Source organism: Nomascus leucogenys, chromosome 23 (genome assembly GCF_006542625.1).
Source record: "Nomascus leucogenys isolate Asia chromosome 23, Asia_NLE_v1, whole genome shotgun sequence".
Lineage (NCBI taxonomy): Eukaryota > Metazoa > Chordata > Mammalia > Primates > Hylobatidae > Nomascus > Nomascus leucogenys.
Window position 1 is genome coordinate 99,034 of NC_044403.1, and position 19,935 is coordinate 118,968.

General features: G+C 54.2%; 1 protein-coding gene and 1 long non-coding RNA gene across 2 annotated transcripts in view; one reads left to right on the plus strand and one right to left on the minus strand.

Moving 5' to 3' along the window:
• TSPAN11 (tetraspanin 11) overlaps window positions 1–2,844 on the plus strand; it is a 66,339-nt gene extending 63,495 nt beyond the window's left edge. The window contains exon 8 of the mRNA XM_030804570.1: window positions 1,840–2,844. Coding sequence (XP_030660430.1) covers window positions 1,840–1,899 — 60 coding nt within the window. The 3' untranslated portion in view covers window positions 1,900–2,844. The remainder of the gene's footprint in view (window positions 1–1,839) is intronic.
• Window positions 2,845–9,477: 6,633 nt separating this feature from the next.
• LOC115832889 lies at window positions 9,478–18,779 on the minus strand. Its single transcript, XR_004028280.1, has 3 exons — window positions 18,610–18,779; window positions 13,285–15,901; window positions 9,478–11,482 (listed from the first exon to the last, which is right to left on the minus strand). It is a non-coding gene; the product is annotated as an uncharacterized LOC115832889 (long non-coding RNA).
• Window positions 18,780–19,935: the final 1,156 nt, after the last annotated feature.

Here is a 19,935-nt window from a genome sequence, read left to right on the forward strand (position 1 = left end):
CTGCTGGAGCCATCCGTGCTGGTTTCTCAGTGTCCTCTGTCAGAAGGGAGATGGCAAAGCTTATCCAGGAACCAGACTGGGTGGCATCCTGTACCCTTCCACATGCTTCAGCGTGGTGTTCACGTGTGTGTGTGCGTGTGCAAGTGTGTGTGTGCATGTGGACGCAGTTATGAGGGTCTGGCCCACACACCTCTGCCCCTTTACTGTGCCTGTCCTGGGAGGCTCCCTGGGCACGCCCAGCTCATGCAGGAGCCTGTCTGCTGCGGAGCGTGGCCCCTCCGGTCCTCCCCCAGCAGGAGACGTACACTGCAGGCGATGCAGACATGGTTTCCAGCACAAACCTGTGCCGGTCAAACAGCTCCCTTCTGGCCTCCCTCTTAGCACAGATAAGATCCAGAAAATCCCACAGAAAATCATCAGACCATGAGGTAGGGACACCTGCATGGGTGGAAAGGCATGACAGCTGCCTGCGTAAAGCTAGCGGGAGATGAGATAACCTCCTAAGCCGCCTTTCAGCCTGAGGCCCCAGGTGGATTAACACCAAGTCTGCAGGCTGAAAGCATTGTTCACGCTCCACGCTGTCCTCCAGGTTGGGAGGGATGGAGAGGAGGAAGGAGGGGAAGAGGATGGGCCCCTTCCACACTGCCTCCCCCAGCTAGCCTGTCAGAGACGGTACAGTACGGGACACACGCATCTCCACCTGCCTGCTCTCCTCCCGCTGGACAGAGCTCCACCTGCGTCCAGGTTTGCACCGCCAAGGTCAGGGCAGCAGCAACTGCTAGGAAAGTCAGGACACTGTTTCAATACTTAGGGGAGCCACCTTCCCCCAGGTATGATGGGACAGTCATGGGGCTGCTCTAGCCCAGTGCCCCCCTCCTGTGTGCAGAGAGCCGAGACCCAACAACATGTCATCGTCATTATCAGGATCATAATCACATTACCCTCAATGCATCCTTGGGTGGGAGGGAGGAGAAGAAGAGGAGGAAGAAGACAGAGGAGGGCCCATGAAGAGCAAGGAGGGAGAATAAAGCCCCTCTGCATTCTGGAAGTGGGAGAAGTGAGAAGGGGGTGTGCAGGGTGACCCTCCCAGGCCTGTGTCTGCTTTGGACCAGATGCTCCAGCCCCTTCTTGTTCAGCTGTGGATACCAACAGAAGGGCTGGCAGACAGGACGCCCGGGGCCTGGGCTTGGTGCTGCATTCTACACTGATTGACAGGCTGAGCTCACCAGCTCTTATTCTATGCTGACTGACAGGGTGACAGCTCAGGGGGCTCTTCCCAGAGTCTCAGTTTCCCCCATGGCTCCTGTACACCAGCCAGAGCATCGAAGATGGACCTGAGTTTTGCTCTGGAGTCCAAGGACAGCAAAACACAGGCAGACTCTTTCCTAGAGAGACAGTCCACTTCAGACAGCTCTGATGAGGGAGTGGAAACATTACTCTTAGGGCCTAATTGAATCAGGCCGTCTCTGGAGAAGATCTAGGACCACAGACCCACAGCATCAACTGGGAGCTTGCTAGGAATGCAGACTCTCAGGCTGCCACCAGGCCTGCAGAATTGTAATAAGGAGGTCCCCAGATGGTTCATGCCCATTAAGTGTGCAAAGCCCTGCTCTTGGATAGTAGATGGCAGAATGTGGTTCCCCCATGCACACCGCCATCACCTGGATGCTTGTCAGAAATGCAGAACCTCAGGCCCTACCCAGATATTTTGAGCAGGAATCTGCCCTTTGTCCAGGCCCCAGGGGATTGGAGTGAGCAGCACTGCTCCAGGGCCCTGGGGGCTGGCCGCTTCCAGGAGTTCTGATTTCTCTTTGCTCCTCTGCTCTCTCCCCCTGGCAGATCTGCGGGATGGTTCTCACCTGCTGCTTGCACCAGAAGCTCCAGCGGCATTTTTACTGATGGCCAACCACCTCCTCTTCCAACTGCCCCTCAGGACGACAAGTGGCCACATGCCATCTGCAAGGCCTGCAGAGTTAGCACCAGCTCCACTAGGGCCGTAGATGCCCCCTCCTTTGTGCCCAGCTCCTGCAAATCCACCAAGTGCCTGAGACCATAGCTTCTACTGTGCCCACCCAGGCAGGGACCCTCGGCCCCCTCTCCTCCATTTCTGAGCCCCCATGGCCAGATCCTGGGCAGGGAAATGATCCTTTTAGGAGACAACCAGAGCCCCTCACCAGGCATGGGGGCACCTGCGGACTACGGGAGGGTGGCGGTTGGGTTCTCTGCTCCCTCCCAGCTGCTGAACCTGGAACAATGGGCAGAAAACCCAGGAACCCCGGCACTCCTGCATTCAGCACGGGATTCCCCCACCCATGCTCAGAAGCCCTGACCTTGTCGTTTCTGGAAAAAGCATGGGGTGGGGCAGGGAGGGCTGGCATTTCCCCCAAAAGACCTTGCCCTTTGACCTGCCCACTCTCCACACTGCCTCACCTGGAAAGCCATGTCCTGCTGGCCTCATTCCTTCCTGCAGGGCCTGGGAGTGGGGAGGCCTGGGTAGGGCAGCCACAGGCTGGGTAGAGCCGCCCTGGCAGGAAGCAGGGGGTAAGGTGGCCACACCAGCACATGCTGCACTAGAAGCAGAGCCCTGCTCCTGCCTAACTGCCCTCCTGGGAGAAACCTCCCTGGGATACCATGGCCCCAAGCCCTGGCCTCTAGTGATATGCCCCTCAGGGATCTCCTGTTCCAGGGCCTGGTTCTCAGGAACACCGGGTTTTCAGACCATCTTCAGCTCCTAATGTTGGTGGGTGTCAAACATCTCCTGGAGTGGACCAACTCGCAACCCTGCGAAGTCGGAGCCGCTGAGAAGGGGCAGCTCTGAATAGAGGGGCATCTGCCTGAACCTCACTTTTCCTGGGGCCCTCTCCTTGACCCCGTGGCCACCACCACACTGCTTCCAGGGGGTCCCACTCTGCTTCCCTTCCCATCCGTCCTAGAGTGGACAGAGCTTTTTCCTCGGGTTCTCTCTTGCATCACTAAGTTCAGCAGGGAATTTTCGCAATTTTCAGGGAGAACAGAAAGAAAATCCTAGAAAATACAGAGTATCCATGCTGGCAGCTTTTTGTACAACACCCATAGGGACCCCCCCAAATGGCTATTACAAGGGGGCAGCCCATTCACTGCACAAGAACCCCACACCTGGCTTCCACCCTCCCCAGCTCCTGCACTTCTCCCCAGAGTGGGACCCTCTTACTTCCCCCCTATGAAGGGGGGCACCTTGTTGTGCTAAGGCCAAGGCTGAGCGAGTTCCCAGCTCACCTCCCCGCTTGATCCAGATTGCACTGTATTGAGCACATTGCTGACCTAGGCCAGTCCTGGGGCAGGCGTGCTCTCTCTCCCATACATAGGAGTGGCCTCAAGGCCACCCAGTGCTGACCCCAACAGAGCCCTGAACTGTCCAGAAACTGCATCCTCAGCACAGGAAGTACCCACATGGACAGAGGGAAGCCCAGCCTCGGGGCTGGTTGCCTCCTCTCCTCTGGGTGTTCTCCAGTGGCTTCTTGGAGCCTGCGCTGGTTTATCTCCCCTGCCCAAAAGGCCCTGGAGTTACCAATGCAACTGGGTACTGGGCTAGAGCCATGTTCTTCCTGCCGAGGTGTCGGGGGGAGGTGGCAGTGGGCAGGGGGTGCTCGGGCCTTACCTGTCTGCCCTGGTGGGGATGAAAGACAGGTGGCAGGCAGGTGCCCTGTGCACAGCCTTATCATTGAAGGCAGGCCCAGGACAGCCTGCCCCATCTGCCCCAGCCTCATGGGATGGTTGGTCCAGCCTGACTGGGGCAAGATTAGCTGCAATTCCTGCCCTGTGTGTCGTCCAGCCAGACTGCCTCTTGAAAGATGGCTTGTCCAAGCTGCAGACAGTGGCAGAACAACCCAGGGCTTGGAAATCTGACCTCCTTGCCCATGCCAACAGCCTGGGAGATGAGACAGGGCTAGAGGAACAGAGACCCAGGATAGGGCAGGTTCTGCCTGGGAGTGTACGATGGCTGGAGTCCAGAGCCAACGATGTGGTCCCCAGCGGGGTGTGCCCCTTCTGCTGACGAGGGTACAGATCCGTACCCAGGTCACTTCCTCCCGGGCCCCTGCTTGGAGGCTGGTACAGCCTTGAGTTCCTTGGAGAGAGAGGACATGCCTGTGGAATGTCACCATCAGTCCCGTGTGGGCAAAAGGCCCCTGCACACCAGGGCCCCAGGAAAGCAGCATCAGGTGCAGGGATCCCACCCAGCTGGCACGGGCATGTCTTTGCCCTGCACACACCATGCTGCCCTTCCCTAAGCTCACAGGGGCAGACACCAAGAGAGAAGGGCGCGTCCCCGAGTCCCCCGGGTGACCTGTGTCAGGACAGCAGGCAAGAATGAAACGTGGCCTTGTCTGAGGGGGTGGAATGTTTGTGCCCGTTCGTCTCTTTCTCCCTCCTGCTTCCCTGGCACCCTAGCCCCATCTCCAGGAGCCCCTCAGGCAGAGTAAGTGGGGAGCGTGTCCAGGGATCTTTTCGTGTTTACCAAGGTCCTGCTGCGCGCTTAGAATCTGTCACCGTAAATACTTAACCTCGCGGTTACCCCAGCAAGAGGGTGTCATTTCCGCATTTTATAAATGAGGAAATTAAGGCTGGGCAAAGTTAAGACTTGCTTGTCAGTGGTCGCGGCTGTTGTCTTGCCACCCCCAGCCGGGGAGAAGGAAGGAAAGCTGGGCCGGGTACCCCTCTCCTCAGTGTCCCCCAGTTCTCCATCTCCGTAATGAGCCATCAGGCTGTCATTAAGGAACAGAGTGTCACTCAGGGGGCAGTGTCACAAAGCAGCACCCGTGGCACATGGGCCGGGGGTGCAGAAGCCTGGCTCATTTCAGGCTGACAGCTGGACCCTCCGGGTGCAGGGGCTCAGGCAGCAGCCAGGATCCTAAAGGGCCAAGGCCCATGAAAACCACCCAGCCCATCACCCCAGGTACCAACACTAACCCCAAAGCAAGAGCAGGGACTGTCCCTCAGCCCTCAGGGCCTTCGTGTAGGGTGCGGAATCTCATGTCCACATGGAGGTCACCCCTCAGGTCACACCCACTCCCAGAGCAACCCTGGGCAGGAAGGGGCACCCTGGGGGTGTGTTGACCACCTCCCCTTCAGGTGAGGCCCTTTTCTGCCTTCTTTCTAGCCCCCTGCATGGGGCACCTGCTGTTGCTGGGGCTCTGGGGGTGGACCCGGTGTGATTTCTGTCAGGGAGCTTGTGCTGTGCATGCCCAGAGGTGTTTACATCCAGAAGGGCCCAGCATGGCCCTGCGGGGTGTGGGGGGAATATGGTAGATCATTGTGAGGTGCCTCTGGGCCCTCTTGCCCTGGAGCCAGCTTTGTTTCAGAATCTGCTACTTGGGCCCTCTTCAGGGTTTTGAGGCTGGAGAAGTGAGTTGGAACAGTGACTGTCATCACCGCCCACCCTGTCACCCACCTGGAAAACATTCTTTTTTTTTTTTTTTTTTTTTTTTTGAGACAGAGTCTTGCTCTTTTGCCCAGGCTGGAGTGCAGTGGTGCAATCTCGGTTCACTGCAAGCTCCGCCTCCCGGGTTCACGCCATTCTCCTGCCTCAGCCTCCCGAGTAGCTGGGACTACAGGCGCCCGCCACCACGCCCGGCTAATTTTTTTTTTTGTATTTTTTAGTAGAGACAGGGTTTCACCGTGGTCTCGATCTCCTGACCTTGTGATCCGCCCGCCTCGGCCTCCCAAAGTGCTGGGATTACAAGCGTGAGCCACCGCGCCCGGCCGAAAACATTCTTGATATACTGGCCATTCTGGGGCTGAGGAGGGAAGGCCAGTCTTTTGCATGGCTGCTGGGCCGGGCTCACATCCACTGAGGGTATAGTGACCAAGCGTCTAAACCAGTCGTTCTCAAACTTCGGTGAGTATCAGAATCACCTGGAAGGGCTTTTCCAAACAGATTGCTGGCCTCACCCCCAGAATTTCTCATCAAGAGTGGGCAAGACCAATCATTTGCATTTCTAACAAGTTCCCGGGAGCTGCAGCTGCTGGCCCTGGAACCACACTTTGAGAACCACTGCTTTAGACCAAACCCCAAAGGAAGATGCAGCCACCCTCCTTTATATGTCACAACGCTCAGGGTTCACGAGTACCTCAGGCTGTCCAGCTGAGCTCCACCTGCAGCAGTCGAGATTCCCGACTCGCTCCACCACTGGGGACTGGGAGTGAAGCATGTCACCATGGTCAGCTCATGGCCAGCCAGGAAAGCCTCTCTGCTGTGCGTCTGTGCAGTGCTTGCTCTTCCCTGGAGGACTCTTGGATCGCCTGTGATCTTGGCCAGGAGACCAGGTGCCTGGGTCCCTTCCTGGAAGGGGACAAGTTACACACCCCAGCCTCATTTTCCCACCAACTTCTACGTGCCTTGGGAGAACCTGCTACATTCTGGCTGCTCCCTTCCCCTATTTCAGCAGTGCCCAGTCCTGCTTATAAACCTGAAGCCTGCTCCCCATACCCTGCCCTGTGCAAGTGCCAGCCGTTCTTCCAGGCAGCCCAATGTTGGTGAGGCCAGATGGATTCCTGGAAGCAACTGACCCATGGATGTGAGTCATCACACTATTCTGGAAACAGAGAAGATGTCGTAACCTAATGCGTATAGAGAAATTGTTCTCACTGTAAACACCCCTGTCCTTAGCTGATCTCGGTGGAAGCCCAGCTTCATGTGCTAGGGGGCATGATAATCATAATAATAAAGGAATTGTATCTAGGACTACCTTCTGTTGATTTTTTTTCTCCTCTGCAAGGAACCCCCAGGCCATCAGTTCATCAAATGTACCATGACCCACTGCTACATTGTGAAGCTGCTACGTTAGCCACGGCTCCCCTGTGAGTAAACCTTTGGCCACATTGGATAGGGTCCTGCTTACCCTTTGTTTGTCAGCCTCATCACTGATGTGTTTGAACTGACTTCTCCTGCTCACAAGTGTCATTAGCCCCTGGCTGCAGTGGAGAGCCAGGCTCAAACACATGTACTTAACGTTGTATTCCTCTTCAGGCTTCCTCCCTTCGGTCAGTGCATGTTTTCATACCATTTACCATGACGCACAACCAGCATCTGTTCATGAACCTGCAGTGAGCTCTTATCACTGCAGGCACCATCCTCTGCTTGGCTGCAGCAGATGCAGAGTGTGGCGAAAAGTCAGGAGCAAGGGGGCTCTGTCTGTTGAGACACACACTCCTACTGCAAGCCGCACCCCCAGACCAACTCACTCCACTGTGACAGGGTTTCTCCACCTTGGACCAGCTGATGTGTCCTCATCCCCAAACCTGGAGTTGGACACGTTTTCATTGGAAATGCAGAAAGATGAATCTTTGCTGAGGGGACCAGTAGTTGCCCAGTCCAGAGCTAAAAGGAAGTATGTTTTTGTCTTCTATGACATAAAACGATCATATTATTTCATTCACTATTCTGTCTAGAAAACTTGCTTGAGAGGTGGTGTATTCATCTATTCACACTGCTAAAAAGAACTACCTGAGAGTGGGTAATTTATAAAGAGAAGAGGTTTAATTGACTCACAGTTTCACAGGCTTAACAGGAAGCATGGCTGGGAGGCCTCAGGAAACTTATAATCATGGCAGAAGGCAAAGGCGAAGGGGAAGCAGGCACCTTCTTCACATGGCGGCAGGAGAGAGAGAGTGAGGGGACAGGTGCCATGCACTTTTAAACAACCAGATCTCGTGAGAACTCACCATCATGAGAACAACAAGGGGGAAGTCCGCCCCCCGTGATCCAATCACCTCCCACCAGGCCCCTCCCCCAGCATTGAGAATTACAATTTGAAAAGAGATTTGGGGGACTCAGAGCCAAACCATATCAGGCAGTGAGGAGCCTGAAGAGTACCCAGGTAGTCTGGGCTCAGGGGGATCCCCAGACAGAGGGATGGGGGTGGTCAGGGAGGCAGCTGAGAGCCAACCCACACAGCTGCTGTGAACCCAACAGGACCCTGCCACTTGTGGTGTAAGCACATTGATCCACCCAGGGAGGTCCCCAGGCAGGTACCCACTTTGCAGGGGAGCTCCAGTCGCTCTCCTGTGTCTGCAGGGCCTCTTTGGTCAAGGCCCAGTCATTCACTGAAAGGTCATAGCAGCGGCCTTCTGACTGCTTAGATGTTGGGCAGGGGAATGGAGCCAGCCTAGGGCATATGCTCACGGTCATCTGTCCCACTGGAGTGAGTTGCCTGCTCCCCTCCACCATCGCTATGAGTGTGTGCATGTGTGTGTGCAAATCATCCAACACGAATGTATCAAGAAGGGACAGGTGCCCTCCAGGCCCTTTCCTGCTGCAAATAGGCAGTGCTGTTACTGGCTTGCAACTGCTGCCTACACAGCCCCAACAGCCAACAAGAGCCTTGTCAGCCAGGCAGGCAGCATGATGCCATTGCTGAAGCTGTGCCTTCGGTGGCTGCCGGCTGGCCTGCCCGCTGCCACTACTTCCCAGCAAGTGCTGATGCCTCATGTCAGCCCCAAAGACCAAGTTGTCATTGCTGCTTCTGGGTGAGGACGCTGGTTCCCACTGCCTCTCCACGGCTGAAGAGAGAGGCTGCCCATGGGAAGGAGAGGACATGGGGCAAAGAGCCATTTTCTTCTTAAAAGCAAATGCATGAGAAGCCCCTATTTCCTTTTCCCTCTGGCTTCAGTCTGTAGCTGAAACCCTGTCTGGCAGTGACTTGAGCAGAAAGGGGAGGATCCTGCCGGGCACCTGGTGGAAGCCTTTGCATCAGGCCAGAGGACAAGAGGGAAAGAGTGAAGCGGGAATCCAGCCCTTTCCATCAGCAAGGTACAAACAATGTCACTGCAGTAAGGACATAACAAAGCCAGCCAGAGGCAAGAACATTAATGTTCCCATGATGGGGACGAGGAGCAACTTCCACTGGACTTTTAAAACACACTATAGTTCACGAAGCCCAAATTCTACTTTAGAGAACCCTGAGTTAGGGGCCAGAGGTCAAATTCAACATCCTCTCCCCAAGTTGCCCGTTGGTAAATAAGAAGGTTGGGTCATTTTAGGAACTGGGGTCTCGCCAGAGAAAAGAAATATATTGAGAATATACAGATGCTCCTCAACATATGATGGGGCTACATCTTGATAAATACATCGTAAGTTTAAAATATTGTAACTAAGTTAGGCGTGGTGGCTCACATCTGTAATCCCAACACTTTGGGAAGCTGAGGTGGGAGGATTGCTTGAGTCCAGGAGTTCTAGCCTGGGCAACATAGGGAGACCCGCCAGTACAAAAAAATAAACAAAATTGACCAGGCATGGTGGCACATACCTGTGGTCCCAGCTGCTATGGAGGCTGAGGCAGGAGGATTGCTTGAGCCCAGGAGTTCAAGGCTGCAGTGAGCCGTGGTTGCACCATTGTACTCCAGTCTGGATGACAGAGCAAGACCCTGTCAACTGAAAGAAAAGAAAGGAAGAAAAAGAAAGAAAAAGAGGAAAGAAAGGAAAGAAAAGAAAGCATCAAGAAAGAAAAGTCAAAAATGCAGGTTAAATACACCTAACCTACCAAACATCATAGCTTAGCCTGGCCTACCTTGAACGTGCTCAGAACATTAGCCTACGTTTCAGCAAAGTCATCTAACACAAAGCCTATTTTATAACAAAGTGTTGAATGTCTCATGTAATTTATTAAATACTAGTTTGAAAGTGAAAAACAGAAATGGTTTTTGTATGGGTACTGAAAGTACGGTTTCTACTGAATGTATATGGTTTTCACACCATCATAAAGTTGAAAAATCATAATTTGAACCATCATAAATACGGGACCATCTGTCTTGGGATTCCAGAAATTTGCCCACTGGTTGGACTGGCCCTACTCTGGATCTTGGACATGGGTAAGTTCCAGAACTCAGTAACCAGAAGAAAAATTTCTAAGCAACAGGTACTAACCACAGGCCACTGTGCAGCCTTCCTCTACCAGTTCACCTCTCTCCTCTCCTGGGCCAAGGGAAACTAGGCAGTGTCCAGGTCTGTCCCTGCTGGCTCTCAGCTATCTGATAGTCTCTGGAGCCACAAAGGGGAAGTTCCAAACAGTAGCATCAATCAGGAAAGCTTGGCTCAAGTGTGCAGTGTGGAGTGTTGTCACTCTTTCTGTTAGCTTGAGGAGACAATAGGCTGTCTCATGGCTGCCATTAAACTCAGCAAAAGCAAGATGCTAAATCAATAGCCACCCAATTGATGAATGCTTTAAGAAGGGACCATCCCAATGCCAATATATTTGAGTCCAAAATGACATTTATTTAATCTGGCTTCCCCCTTGCTTCTGTGGAATATTGAGTGCTGCTGCTGAGCTAACCTAGAGCAAACTGAGGCATGGGGAAGCTTGTTCCCTGAGCTGCTGCAGGCAGCAGCTCACCCACCTCGATACACCACCTGCCCTTCCCTGACCACCCCCTTCCCACACCACTCTCCTGTATCCCCGGCTTTCGGCCTGGAGGATGCTCTTCCTTGGGGACCTGATTTTAATTTTTTAGGGACTCATGTTCGACTGATTTCTTGCCAAGCTCCTATCCTGGTCTAGGAACAAGCTGGATGCCTCTATACACATGCTTTTATTTAATCCCCACGGCAATTCTGTAAAATAGGCATTATTCTCATTTTGCGGATGACAAAACCAAGACAAGTTCAATGACTGCCCAAGGTTCACATGGACACCAAAGGCAGAGTGGGAATTTAACCCAGGTTCTCCAACTCCCAAACCAGTGCCCTTTCCATCCACGCCACAGTACATGCCTAACGGTGAAAGTTCAAGGGTGGTGATGGCTGATAAGGTAGTTTTGGTCTGGAGGAAACTCATTAATGTTTTGCAAGCTATGAAGCTCAATACACACAAAAGAAGAGGTTTAATTACACCATGCTGGTCTCTGTCCTCTCCTGTACAGGAGCCCTGAGCCCAGAAAATCCGTTCATCCATCCATTTGGTACAAACAATAAGTCATCTTCCCGTTTATGCTGGATGAATGGCAAAAATGCTCCCTCTCCCACCAATAAATCTAGTTAACCACAGAGGCTGTGCATCTCTCAGATCTGCTGGCTTTGTCTCCACCCCCCGCCCTTCCCTGCGGCTCTATCATCTCTCACCTAAATCACTGCAGTGCCTGTGCCTGATCTCCCTGCAGCCTCCCCTGTCCCTCTGACCACTCTTCACACTGTAGCTGCGGCCAGCTTTCTAAAGGCCGGATCTGAGCCCATCACGTTTGGGCTGAAAGCCTTTCCATGGCTCCCATTGCTCTCAGCCTAAACTTCAAGCTCCTTGACCAGGTTTTCAAGGCTGTGATCTGGCGGTGTCTCCAGACAATCCCCCTTCACCCTCTGTGGACCACATCCATCCACAGGACACATCTCCTTCCACTCCTTGCCAGGTTAACTAACACATCCTGTCTTCACCTCTTAGCATTAACATACCTCCTCTGGAGGGCCTCCTTCTCCCCAGGTTGGGTCACTGCCTCTCCCACACAGCCAGCCAGCATCCTGTGAATATAATCATCAGCACTGACCTGCAATCGTGTTCACTCTTCTGGGGTCCCCACTGGACGGTTGGCCCTGCAAGCACAGGGACTGTGTCTGCATCTTCCTGGACTGTTGTCTATAGGTGCTTGGCATGACTTACTTGAGTGTTCAGTAAGTCTGAGCCAATAGATACTTGTGTGTGCCGGCACCAGTGTTGGCCACCTGAAGGGCTGGCAGGGTTCTGCCACAGCTCATAAGCCACCCTTTCTCAATTGTGCTTTGCTGAGCACCAGTGGGGAGGCAGTTCCCCCACCACATTGCACAACAGTGAGGGGGCTCCCAGAGTCATCCCAGCCACTCCCATGGACTGAAGAGCCAGATCCATCCTAGAAGGCTCTAGCCCCGTCACCAGACGTCCCCAGGGAAGGAAGATGACCCTCTCATATACAGCCAGGGCAGCCTGCCTTCCACGGCTCCGCTTGTGTGACTGGGGCCCAGTGCTAAGAGAGAGGCTGATGTTTTCCACTGCCCTGTGAGCCACAAGCACACAGGTGGGTCCGCAGACCTGGTGGCAGGAGCCAAAGCAAGAACAAGCAGAGACAGGGTGGCTTCCACCAAAATTCCCATGACTTTGTTGGTCTTCCACAGATGATGGGGGTCACCTGCCCTTCTAACCAGTCCACATCCTGCAGCCACTGAGTCTCTCTCGGTAAATCTCCTGGGGAGGCTCTCAGGGACCCTGCTCCAGCGGGACCTGTGTCACAGGGTCCCTTCAGACACAGAGTGGTCTCTGCAGGCTTTGGGACATGGCGGCTGCAGGATGGGGCCCTGGAGGCTGATGCCTTGGGACAATCCCATGTGGACCTGGCCACCCCGTTGAGGACAAAAGGAGGTAGAGCTCCACACGCAGAGGGGTTTCAAGATGCCCACTTCCAACTGCTGTCAGACCCACGTGCACACTCGTTCTTTATGCCTGCCTCCTCTCCGGGGACATATAGTTTAGCAATGACCCAGGACAAGGGGAATTCTCAGCTGCTCTCATCTACCGTGTGTCACTGTGACTGTGACAGCCAAGGAAACCCCATACACCAGGACCCAACCAAGGCTGCTGCCAGAGTGCAGTGGGATGCCTCTCAGGCCCCGCCTCCTCAGAGTGCCCGTTTGGAGCAGGGACCCATCCTGGACTACTGCCTCACTGCAGCAGAGGGCCAGGCCGGACTCTGAGGGTCTGCGGGACAAAGAATGGACCCCAGACACCTGGCACCCGGCTCCCATCCTGTGCCATGTCCCTGCTAGTTAGCACCTCCACCTATATAGGGGCCAGAGAGGAAGGGACAGTCACTTCCATCCACCTGAACTGCTCTTTGGCCACCAAAACCTGGAGGGATGGCCATCTAGTTTCAAGTCAAACCAGAACATCTACAAGAGGTTCTAGGGCAGGGCAGCAACCTCCCCAGACAGCCCAAGATGCAGGCCCATGTTGGAAGGAGAGAGGGTGACACCGCTCCAGCTGGGGGCTGCGGGGAGGAGACTTGCACCCTGACGCCCACTGCCAGCCGCCCGGAGGCAGTTCTCACCCCCTGCCTGCTCACCCCTTCTGTGAGACGGCTGCAAAGAAAGGCTGAGTCCACATCAGACATCCCACTGTAATCATCTACAAACTCAAAGGGACTTTCTGAGACAAGTTTGTAAATTGCTTGCATCAGACCTGATTGAACTAACTCTGATGTTGGCAAGGGAAGCAGAGAGTGAGGGAATTCACTCGGGAATTCTGCCCCAATGAGATCACAGTCAGGAGACACTGAGGAGAGACACTTAGCCACCTTCACTGGCATCACCGGATGTGGCCCTCTGGGAGGTATGGGGACCATTCTGCAGGACAGGCAAGGGGCTTGGAGGAACATCTACTCTATGCATGGAGACTTCCACCCAGTGTAGACTCGGCCAAATGATGAAACTGCCAAGCACCGGGTGAGCCAAGAAGGCAGTTTGAGGACCTGTGAACAAGGCTCTGCAAACAGACAGATGAGGTGGGGGGTGGCCGGGGGAGCAGACACCGCAGCAAAGGCTCCAGAGCCAGAGGATGCCCCTGAAGCACTCCAGAGACAAGACTTTCAGGGAGGCCACACATCTCCCAAAGCACTGGACTGTTGCTGCTGATATTAACAAAAACTAAAAATTGCATAAACAAACGTACCCACCCCACCCACATCAGAAACACGTGACACTCCAGGTCCCACTGGGTGACTTGAGCACTTGTTTGGTGAGCATCTGTCTACAGGAGCGTGTTTGCTCTGGAATCTGCACTTTGGGGTTCCCGGGGAGGACTCCTTACCAGGAAGACCGGCCAGAGGACTAGGGAAGGGCAGTTTTGCTCAAATGTGCGCCTCTCTCATATTCCACCAGCACCATGGCTCCTGTCTCAGAGAAGCTGTCTTTACCCCATCCAGAACCCCAAGACCAGCCCACTCTCCACTCCCACCTGCCAAAAGTATGAATCCTGAACACATCAAAAGTTATAACCTCCTGGTCCCAATTTATATGTTACTTAAAGATGAAGAGAGGAGTGACTAGGAGCTGGGTGGCCATGACTCAGCCCTGGGAGCAGACAGGCAGGTGGAGGCTGGAGAAGAGACCTCGTCTGGCTGGGAAACCAGGGTACGGAGCCAAACCGTAGGAAGAAGGGCTGCCACCCACCAAGGCCCCAGCCAGTGACGTGCACTGGATCCTGGCTAGTGGATAACCTTTGCGTGCTGAGTCCCATAGATTCTTGACTTTTTCATAACTGCAAAACATTACACTAGCCCAGCCTCAGTTCTGAGGGGTGCATCCTGCCATTGAATACCCGACCCTGCCTGTTCATCTCGCGCGTCCGGTTGTGTGCATGCCATGACTCCAGCTCTTTCTTCCTGGGGCTATGGTAGTCTAGGGCCAGTCTGATCTCTCTTGGGCTTTCTGTATTTCTTCTCTTTGAGATCACAGAGGATGTGATTGCCACCCACCCACTGCTGATGTTGATGAACCCTGGGCAGGAGATAGAGATCCTAGGACCAAACTGGACATCTTTCCCTCCCTCCCAGCAAGGCAACCTGTGGCTGGGTGAAGCTGGCAGGAACAATCAGGGGTGCCACTTCCACTTGCCCTCTTGGGTCCTCTGTCGCTGTCCGAGTAACAAAACTTAAGGACAGCTTCCCCACCCAGAGGCAAGGGGAGAAAGTGAGTAGCATCCACACTAGAGAGAAATTTGGGAGTTTCTAGCAGGAATGTCTGTGAAAGGAACTGGGGTGTGCAGAGCCCGTCTCGAGAAGGCCCACATGTGGTGGAAGGGGCGGCCTCCCATGCAGTGGAGGCCAGGAGGAAGGAAGAAGGAAAAACCCAACAACTGCTCCTCAGTGAAAAGCACAGGGACCTGCCAGCTCTGCTGCATTTCTGGCAAAGCGCTTCACCAGCCCCCAGGGGACCCCCCACTGCTCTGGCATCTGAGCTCTGTTAGCAAACGCCATCACCCTGTGATGAGTTGCCTCCAGCCTCCTTCCCACTCCTCTCTCCACCTGCCCTTTCCAGGCTCCTGTCCACAGATGCCAGGACTGGCAGGACCCCTGTGTCCTCTCCACGCATTCTGAGCGAAGGCTGGTGAGTCTCATCTGAGAGCCTTGTGGGGATTGCATAGTGATTTGTCCTGACTGAGACTGAATGGGTGTCCTGTATTCCCACCCACCCCCCACACTTAGGGAGAAAAGAAATTAAGCCATTAAAGAAATCAACACAGTAAAAAGTTATCAATCAGAGCACTAACTCTTAACTTACCTGAGAGGTAGCATTCCTGAAGGACTAATCACAGTAAAATAAAGTTAACAAGTTACACTGTAAGGTATAAAAGTCCTGGTGAGGTGCTCCAGGGATCTTGCCCGGTGGCAGGCAGACCCCACCCCGCCAACTCCCCCACGGTGGCCACGGACGGCAGCAGCCTCCCCGAGGGTAGTCTCTCCACAGGTGGAAGCACTGTGCTCCCTACCCCATGGGGGGACAAAGTGTCAGTGTGAGGAAGGGCAGGGGACAGACACCCATCAGTGCCGGGGGGTTCTTCCAGAGCACACCCCCAGCCCACCCCATCATCTCTGGCAAATATACAGACACAGATGCAGGCATCCAGGTGCCCCGTGCCCCAGGTTTCCGTGTGCCGACAACTCCTCCCCACCCCTCCACCACTGAGAAGGCTGTGGCTGAGGGAGGGGTGGGTGGGCGCAGGGGTCATATCTGGAGAATGCAGGCTGGCAACACAAAGCCCAAATCCTCTGCCTCCACAGAGCATCCAGTAGAGGAGCGAGGAGTGGAGAGTGGCTTGTGGGGACACTCCAGCCAGCCCACACACGCATCCTACTTCTTACCAGTCCGGTGGATGTGCTGGGCGATGGTTATGGAGAAAGCCACGCCCAGGATCTGCAAGACACACGGAAAGGCCTTCGACAGGAGCTTCAGCACCCTGGGTCTGACCTCTGCCCCACGAGTTGAGGTGTCACAGGGCTCCTAGTGCAAGCGGGGGTAGCCGCTGGTGTGGTGGGAAAATGTCCATGGAATGGAGAAAACGGTGAGCAGAGGTCACCCCGGGTGTGGCAGGAAGGGAGAGGGAGGAACAGGGCAGGAGGACGCCCAGTACAGGAAGGAGGCAAGGCCTGTAGTGGCACAGCCAAAGCTCAGAGCCAGAGAGCTTAGCTGGTGGCATTCGGGAAAATTCCCTTTCAAAACCACAGAGTTGTCTCAGTGGACATGGCCAAGCTATCATCTAGTCCATGGCAGGAGAATCTAGGGCGAGGCAGGGTGACTCAGGGGATCAGGCCTCAGCCAATGTCAGCACCAACCAGCCAGAAGTCGCCAAACACCCCAGAGTAGTCCAGGCCTGATCAGTGCCCTTCTCCGAGCAGGGGCAGGCCTGGGGGCCAGCCTGAGTATCAAGCCTCCCCTGCCCGCTTCTCCAGTTGAGGGCATTTCAAACTAACTTTAATTCAGGGCTCCAAATAAACCCACGTCGAAATTTGAGAAGATGAACTCCCATCCTTGCATTTGCTGACGGCCTCCTCGAGGGCCAGGATTTGGATCTGTTGTACGCGTGGTTAAATCCCCAGACTGGGGCCTCACCCTTGGCAATTCCTTTGGGTTCTCCTCCTAGGGTGATCCTGTCTGGGCCCTGCCCTGATTTTGCAGGAGGGAGAAGGGGCAGGCACCTGGCATAGAGAGGAGCCCTGAGCCAGTGGGCATCTCAGGTCTCCCTCATCACCACGGGCCCATTCAACACATGCACAGCAGGTAAACTGAGGCCAGTCAGGCTATGGCTGTATAGTGAGCCCGCACTTCAGACTCCCCATTTATTAATTCTTGTAATTAGCCCAGTATCCCTATGGCATTTTTTTCTTGTTTTGTTTGAACCATATTGACTTGTAGTTTTAATATATGTTTCTGCCATATGTATATTTCATGCAGACATCCCATTTCTCTGGGGGTGGGGCCCACGATTTCCCCTTCAAGCTACCCTCCCTCCTGAGCTTCTACCCGCACTTGCACACTGATTAGGACCCAGGGACAGCCACTGCCCATAGCCGTTCATAGCTGCCACCAGTCTCTCATCGGTGTAGGGGTGGCCCCTCCCCAGGGGTGACCGCTTGTGCGGGGGCTGGGCCCAGAGCAGCACATTAGGGACCCTCCTAGGCTTCTGCGTAGACTCGCTGTCCACCCTCTCTAAAAGCACAAGCATTTCCAAGACCTGGGTTCATATCTTACCCATTTCTTTCCCCACTGTAAGGTCTGGAACATGCCTGGAATACCAGATAAATATTTGCTTGAGGAACGAATAAATGAGTGATGGGGACAGGTGGGGGTTCCTCAGCAGACCACAGCCCAGGAACAGGGCCACACCCAGACCCACAAACCCACAGAGAAAGCCCTCTGTGCACCCTATTTTCCCCACTCCCAGAAACCCCAGGGCCCCCCAAATTACTCCCCTTTCAGCCACCCTTGACTCCTCACTGACCTGGGGTAGGTCGCCTGCCCTACCTGCACCAGCCCCCATCACAGCCCATCACATCCCCTGGCGATTTTAATCCCCACTGCCTCGTGCCTCTCTGTGGAGACAACCAGTCTCCTGGGGTTGGGCGTCACTGGTGGCCCCCACCCCGACCCTGTGGCCCCTCTGCCACCCTCATCCCCTCTTTGCTTCCAGGAGATTTTCAATTGCTAGGCCTCGGCACTCCCCGATGCTTTCTGTGAGCCAGGGCCAGGCCCAACATTTAATAACATTTAATAAATCAGTGAATGGGAAGACTTTTTTTTTTAAGGCTTTAATTTCACAGCCTGACATGCCTGCTAGTAATGAACCTGCCAAGAACTTCGTCTCGGGGAGCAGGGACAACATGTCAGTTCCAGGAGTGCCCCTGCTTTGTCTTTCAGTGCCCCTTGCCCCCAGGGACCCCACAGCTCCTTCATTCTCACAGCCATAGAGGCAGGGCCAGGGAGGAGGGAGAACTGGACAGTGCTTCCACTTCCACATGGAGAGACATGAAGGGGCAGAGACATCTTGGTCAAAGTTACTGAGTAGGCAGAAGGGCCGCGGCTCCCTGGAACCACAGAGGGGCAGGCGGCCATGCAGGGTCTCCCAGGATCTGAGTGTTCGCCCTCCAACAACTTATTCCATTTCTTTTTTTTTTTTTTTTTGCATAACTTTAGTCAAGAATTCTTTCTTATTAACTCGAGAATCTACTTCCCTGGGGCTAACACACATCAGTCCTAGTTTTGCCCAAGAAATCTACCAAGAACAAGTAAAACAGGCCTTTAAATATTTGAAGGTATGCATGGAACAATTCAGGCTCCTCTGCTGAAAGCTGCCTGTCCACAGCCGTGCCTGCTCCCAGCACCCAGAGCCCCCTTCCCTGTCCTTCCTCGTTGGTGCTGTGCTGCTGTGGGTGGTGCCTGCAGCCCCAGGCTAAATAAGAGACCAGGCTGAAGCAGGGCAGCCATGAGTCAGGAGCTGGTAGTGGAGAGGTGAGGAGGTCCTGCCACTGCCCCAGGCCTGCCGACCCCCTATTGCTCTGCAGTGGCTCCAACTGTCTGTACCCCTCATCAGCCTTAGAGTGTTCTCCCGCCCTGTGAGCACTGACCTTTGGCCAGGTGCCTGTTCTGGCTACAAGTGGCTGCATGAGGGCAGGAGCCTCTGTTCAGACTTCTCTGTGCAGTGTCCTGTCATCAAGCACGACGCTGGGCACAGAGGGAATCTCGTTCATAAACAGCCGGATATGGGCTGTGTGAGCCATAAAGGAGGGAAGCAGCAAGCAAGATACGTTTTCAGCCCAGCAACAGAAGTGCCTCCCCACATTTGGTGCAATGATACATGACCTCCTTCAGCCCGGCTTGTACAGGCCAGAGCAGATGGCAGGAGAGGGGCCATCTGTCTGTCCACCACCACACACAGAGAGGTGAGCCTCTCTGCATATGCTTATGAGTTAACAGACAAGTAGGCCTTTAGACAGTGTCATGAGGCCAAACAGCATGGCACCCTGACCACATGCTGCTAACGGGCCGCGTCATCCTGGGCATCATTCACTCCTCTGAGCCTCGGTTTTTCCATCTATAAAACAAAAAGTTGAAACTAATAATATCCAAAGCCCTTTCCAGCCCTAAGAGCCTATGACTGCTCTCCTATTTAGTCCTCCCTCTAGCTGTATGAGATCGGTAAGACAACCGCTATTAGTTTATTTTACAGATGAGCAGGCTGAGGCCTCTGAGGCTAACTGACTTGCCCGCAGAGCCAGGAGCTGGAATCAGGCACCTCTGCCTCCGTAAGAGTGGCCCCACTTCTCTCAGGGAAGGGTGCAGGAAAGAAATGATGTCCACCAAGGGCTATGTGAGCTGGGCCTGAGAAGTGTGTTACCTGCCCCTCACCTCCTTGTGGGACGACATCATGATCCAAATCCCCTGATGCAGGAAACCAAGGCTTAGATATGTGACTTGCTCAGGGACCCCGGGGTCAAGGTCTGATGCCAAGTCACCACGCTATCTTGGGAGCTGACCGTTTAAATACACACAGACAGGGAGAAGATGGCAAAGTTTCAGGCCACAATGACATTAAATCACAACTGCTAATTATACCCCAACCTGGATATAAATCAGAATCAATTACTTCTGAGTTCAGGTACTTCTCATATGTGGAGTGAACAGAGTCATGTGAGGCCTTTGTTCAAGTGTAGGCTGGGGTAGGCTCAGGGTGGGCAGCTCTCTGTAAAGCAGATCTCAGGCTGGGCATGGTGGCTCACACCTGTAATCTCAGCACTTTGGGAGGCTGAGGCAGGAGGATCACTTAAGTTCAGGTGTTTGAAACCAGGCTGGGCAACATAGTGAGACACCATCTCTAAAAAGAAAAAAATTTTTAATTTACTGGGTGTGGTGGCACTTGCCTGTAGTCCCAGCTACATGACAGGCTGAGGTGG